This window comes from Buceros rhinoceros, unplaced genomic scaffold (assembly GCF_000710305.1).
Source record: "Buceros rhinoceros silvestris isolate BGI_N320 unplaced genomic scaffold, ASM71030v1 scaffold2592, whole genome shotgun sequence".
Classification (NCBI taxonomy): Eukaryota; Metazoa; Chordata; class Aves; order Bucerotiformes; family Bucerotidae; genus Buceros; species Buceros rhinoceros.
Window position 1 is genome coordinate 22605 of NW_010400465.1, and position 5579 is coordinate 28183.

The window sequence follows — 5579 nt, forward strand, 5'->3', positions numbered from 1 at the left end:
CAGGGCAAGGGATGACACTGGAAGAGGGAGAGTCAAACTGGATATAATAAAGGCATGTTTGACACTGAGGGTGGTGAGCCCCTGGCCCAGGTTGCCCCGAGAGGTGGGAGCAGCCCCATCCCTGGTCCCATCCCAGGTCAGTCGGCCCTTGGGGCTCTGAGCCCCCTGCTCTGGGTGCAGATGTCCCTGCTCCCTGCAGGGGGTTGGACTGGGGGAGCTTTAAAGATCCCTCCCAACCCAAACCAGTCTGTGATTCTATGAAGAAACATTTTCATATTCATTTCTTCAGTACTCAAAGAAAACAAATTAGAATTTCTCAGATTTCTCCAAAACCCTTAAATTGAAGAAACTAGTCACCGTCTTTGGTTTGAGGTTCGCTTGCACCTTGGATCCTCTTTCTTCCTCTCTTCCTTTCTTCGTTTTCTGGATTGTTTGGTTTTAGCTCTTCTTTTACGCTTTCTTCTTCTGCTTCTTTCGTTTTCAGCTTCACTTTCAGATGAGGTTTCTGAAGAGCTTGACGCACTGGAAGAGGAGTCTGAAGCTTGCGAGTCAGAACAGACTTTCTTCTTCTTCTCCAGAGCTTAAAAGAGATATGTTAAGTTTACAGTGCATGCATTTGAAAATGTATTTTGGTTATGGCACTGAATTCACACCTTTGGGAACAGAATACCCCCACGAGCATAGACTGTTTAGAGTAAAAAAAATGTTTTTTCTTTAAGAAGCAACACACAGGTTATAAAACACGCTTGAGAAAGCGCTAGTCGCAGCCTCAGTTGTGTAGTTCTAATTTCTAAAGCTTCGTCATTCTTCCTGCTTTGACATTATCCATCCCCTTGAACTCCTCTAAAGGACATGAATAACCATGTTATCCTTACGGAAAGTCAAAAGCAAAGCAGAAAACCCAAACTGGTAACACTCCACTCCCGTACAGCAACTGTCCAAACTCACATTTAAGATCATTTATTCCCTATGAGTTCTCATGAAAAGGAAAACTACGCTGACTATATAGCACATACATTAAAATGACACGAGCTTAAAATAAACCTGAGGAAATGGCACAAAATTCAGCTTCCAGAAAAGCAAATGTTTGTGTCGCCAACTTTCGAACTCGGAAAAATAAGCTGCGATTACTCTGAGTACGTGACATCAACCTCAAACATCAATCAGAACTAACACACCTTCCAGGGCACAAAGGTTTAGGTCAGACAACCTCTTCCCTTGCTGCGCCTTCCTCGCCCACACCAACACTGAACTTTTCAAGGCTACTAAGAACTCGTTAAGATTCTAGAGATTTACCATCGTGATTTTTAGACATCGATATGATTTTTATACTCACTGAAAACAGCTCAGTTTGCTTTGGGTACGTGGGATACGTACCATCTTTTGCTGGTTTTGTGACGAGCACCCCGCAGTCAATAACTCGTACGTCTGCGTAGGGTCTGCTCGCGGTATCGGTTTTCAGATTTTCTATTTGTTCTATTACTTCGAAACCAGAAATAACCAGTCCAAAGACAACATGGACGCTGCAGAAATGAAATATTTGGGAAGCACAAACGTTTATATATTGCTGTAATTATTTTCCGATGAATTTCAGAGTTAAAAAGTCAACATTCAACTCTTTAAAATGTACTTAAATTTAGATGTATTTAAACTTAAAAATAGGCTTTTAATTACTTCTAGATTTACAATGATGCCAAGATTTCACACACCGCAAAGCAGAGGGTCTGCTCCAGCCCAACCCTTAAGGACACTCTACTCTCTTCTCCACGGGCCGGGCAAACAGACCATTGTTTCTCATCCATCCTTCTATTCTTAAAATTTTATGTGATAAAGAGCTCACGAGTGCAAATATAAAGCTGACAAAGAAGGGAGTTTTCGCCAGAGAAGGAGCATTTATAGGTCTGCGTACAAATTGTTAGAATTAAGCTGTAATTAAGGAACCTCCAGTTTTGCCCTAGTGCGCCACATTTCTCTTTCCTTCTTCCATTTGCCCCAGAACTTTTACTTGCAGGAACTAACATGTTTTGGGGATAGAAACATGCCACAAAGGAGAGCACTATCCAAATATATTAAACCGGACTTTTCATCTCACTGATTTATGGACTGAGGGCAGCACCCATTCTTAAAGAAATTATGTCAGCATTTAAGACCTTCCAAGTTTTTCACCAGCTTCAGGAAGCTGGTGCAGGGTCTGGAGAACAAGTCTTATGAGGAGCAGTTCAGGGACGTGGTGGGGTTGAGGCTGGAGCAAAGGAGGCTCCGGGGAGACCTTCTGGCTCTGACAACTCCCTGACAGCAGGTTGCAGTGAGGTGGGGGTCGGTCTCTTCTCCTCAGGAACAAGTGACAAGATGAGAGGCACCGGCCTCCAGTTGGGCTGGTTGAGGAGAGGTTGAGGTTGGACATGAGGAAGCATTTTTTTTTTTTTTTTTTTTTTTTTTTTTTTACACAGAGGGTCATAAAGCCTTGGCCCAGGCTGCCCAGGGCGGTGCTGGAGTCCCCATCCCTGGAGGGGTTTCACAGTGTGTGGGTGTGGAGCTGAGGGACATGGTTCAGGGACCCTGGCAGTGCAGGGGAACGGTTGGACTGGATGAGCTGAAAGGTCTCTCCCAACCAAAACGATTGTGATCTGTGAGATTCCACCACATGAAATTTTGATAGAACTGAACCTTCTTCTACTGTGTTGTCTTTCACAGAATTAAGAATTTGTTTCCCTTTGTTGTCAACTTTCAACAGAACATGCAAAGATCTACAACCTTCAAATTTTAGCCATCACAGGAGAAACTCTGAAGGGTTCTTACCCGTCGAGATGAGGAGCAGGTTTTGTTGTTCTGTTTGACAAACAGCAAGATGGTAAAAAAAAAAATAAAATCAGGGATTCAGATGAAGTAAAAGAGGAGAATGGTACAGAAAAAAAAAAAAAGAGATGAAGGTAAGACAAAAAAGTGAAAAAATCCAGTTACATACATGGAATTGAGTAAGCTTTACAGATTATATATACACAGGCTTTTTTAAAGTTCTAAACGAAATTTGTTTGACGTTTAGCTAACTGCAGATTTGACAGCTGTACCAAGTACCGCTTTTCGCATGCAATAAACAACCTGCAATATGTGTCTTTAAGCACAAATAGAACTTGCTAACGTTCTTCTAAAATCACAGAGGAGATACAAGCTGGCAATAAATATTGGGTAACTAACGGAATTTAAACGTTTCTGAAATTTTTGGGTTCTTACAAAGTCACAGGTTATTTAAACAAAGAGTTATATGCGATAAGATTCTTTTATTCCCCCTCCCCTCCCTTTCTCACTCTCCTTTTTCTTGACTGGCCTGAGGACTGGGAACACAAAGCAGCATTTTATCTTTAACCATCAAGACTCTCGCGCTTCAGCTCGTCGGCTTCCCAGCAGCCCCACGGAGCAGAGGTTATCCGCTCCCCTATGTCTGCTCCTGTGAGAAGCACCGACTCCCTCCCTACGTCGCAGCTTCCCCCGCTGAGCTTTGTCTAACTTGAAGGAGAAACGCAACCCCGCTACGTTTTGGGACGCTACCCTAAATGTTCTACAAGTGAAAGCCTGCGGAATGCGGCACAGGGAACCTTGCTGTGAGGACAGATTCAGAAAGGGTCATCAGAACTTGCTTTAATCTCATATATTGGGGAAGAAAAGAAAAAATAGAAGTCAAGATAATTTGCATTTAAAGTTATTTTAATATCCGAAACCATTCTTCCTCGCTCCTTCCCAGGCACCATCCCACCTTTCTAGCCTTATTCTGATGAACAGCCCTCAAAATAAATCATCAGTCACCGATGCTTTGTTCTAAATCTACAGTAACACCGAGGAGGTACAACGAAGCCACTTCTTCACTGCTAAGATAAAACTCTACTTTTAAAGCTCTTTTCTTCACTGGTGTCTTGAGCGATGAGGTCACAGAACACTGCGGTGCTGGGACGTGGGCCAGAAGACAGACCTGGGAAATCAGGAGTGTTTACACTCATGATTTTTTTTAAGCTCCAAATGCCTACCAGACCTTCCACTTCTGCAGCACTAAATAAAACAGAAAACTCCTTTGGTTTAATGCAGGGAAATGCATCAACATGACATTTGATTTCTCAGTAGTAGGGCGGGGGTGGGGGGCACTGTTTTTCCCTACTACAGCTGACTGCTCCATACAGAAAAACTCTCCCAGCTTTTGAAGTTCTTTACATTAACTGCATTAACAACCTGATGTTAAAGAAACAGTTTAAGCAGGCTTAATTTTAACGCTGATTTAAAGGGTGGAGACACAGAAGTGGGTTACTTCAGTGAAACTGCTAAGCATGACCTAGGGCTTAGGATCAGCCAGGAACAGCATGAGGTTGCACCACACTTGACAGGACCGCTGTGGTCGCGTGCTCCAAATGAGCAAACCCCCTAAGCATGGACTTCCTCTAGCCTAGTCCTCACTAAAAGAGAAAGGGGTAGCTTCAAATCCACGTGGAGGTTTCTCCCTGGCAGCCGGACAGGATTTTTCTCGTTTACTTGGTCACAAAGTGAAAACACAAAGAACAGCACTGTCCAACGAGAAAACTTTTCAGCTGCATGACAAGGGCTTGGGCGACTTCACGGACCCAACTCCTCATCGTGCTCTGGAAAGTCTTCCCACCTCAGGGGGGTACCGTGACATCTCTTCTGCAAACATGCGCTTCAAAGGAGCACTTCAAAGTTTTCTGCGTCTGCTCTGCCTTTCCTTCCTTGACCATTTGCTTTGACTTCAAAACTTACTCAGGAGAAAAAGCTACTTACTGCCTTTGCACTGTAGGAACAGAGTCATGGTGAGTTCCTCCCCCCAAATCATCTTTTATTAAAACATTTTTATGTTTTACTAGAACTGCTGTCATTTAAAACTCTCAAAATCTGCCTTATAATATATATTAGCTGAGTTACTCACAGGACTTTCTTTACTCAAGTTTAAAGCAAATTGGTTTAAAACGCTGCTGAAGAGAAAAGCATCTTTTTGATAAAAGCCTGTTCTCACCCCCCACCCCACCCCCAACACCCTCAGTCCTAACAAAGGATTCAATGCACACAACAGTATGAGCAGAAAAACAAGAAAGATAAAAACAGAAGAAAAGGAAAGGACACAGCCTTAGAGGAATGAGACATTACCTTTGGAGCGCACGATGTAACACTGTTTCTGTAAATTTTACACAAAAACGGCAGAAATAAATTGTAATACATTTTCAGACAAAACTGAGTCTACGTTTTATAAATACAAGTTTAAAATTAATATTAATCACGTTGTATGCAGAACAAGGATGCCTAAAAGAGGGCTCTAAATTTTCTTTAGAATACAAGGTACTTTGAAAACTACAGGGAGTTCTCCTGAAAAACCCCAAAAGACACCGATAGACATAACCTGCTTCATACACAGAGATAAAGGGTGAGAAAAGAGAATCCTCCCGCTCCCCTCTACGTCTCCACCCAGCCTCAGAACACACACACACACACACACACAACCTGAAGCAGATGAATAACGGATTGCAAGGGGTTCATTATTCACGTGCTTGCGGTTCCGGGGGTGTTTGAACACTCTGCTGACCCCA

At 42.9% G+C, this 5579-nt stretch overlaps 1 protein-coding gene across 1 annotated transcript in view; it reads right to left on the minus strand.

Annotated features, from left to right (window-relative positions):
* Positions 1–5579, minus strand: part of NKTR (natural killer cell triggering receptor) — a 28261-nt gene that overhangs the window by 11097 nt on the left and 11585 nt on the right. The window contains exons 5-7 of the mRNA XM_010131850.1: positions 2800–2829; positions 1378–1523; positions 358–580 (exon numbers count right to left, since the gene is read on the minus strand). Coding sequence (XP_010130152.1) covers positions 358–580; positions 1378–1523; positions 2800–2829 — 399 coding nt within the window. The remainder of the gene's footprint in view (positions 1–357; positions 581–1377; positions 1524–2799; positions 2830–5579) is intronic.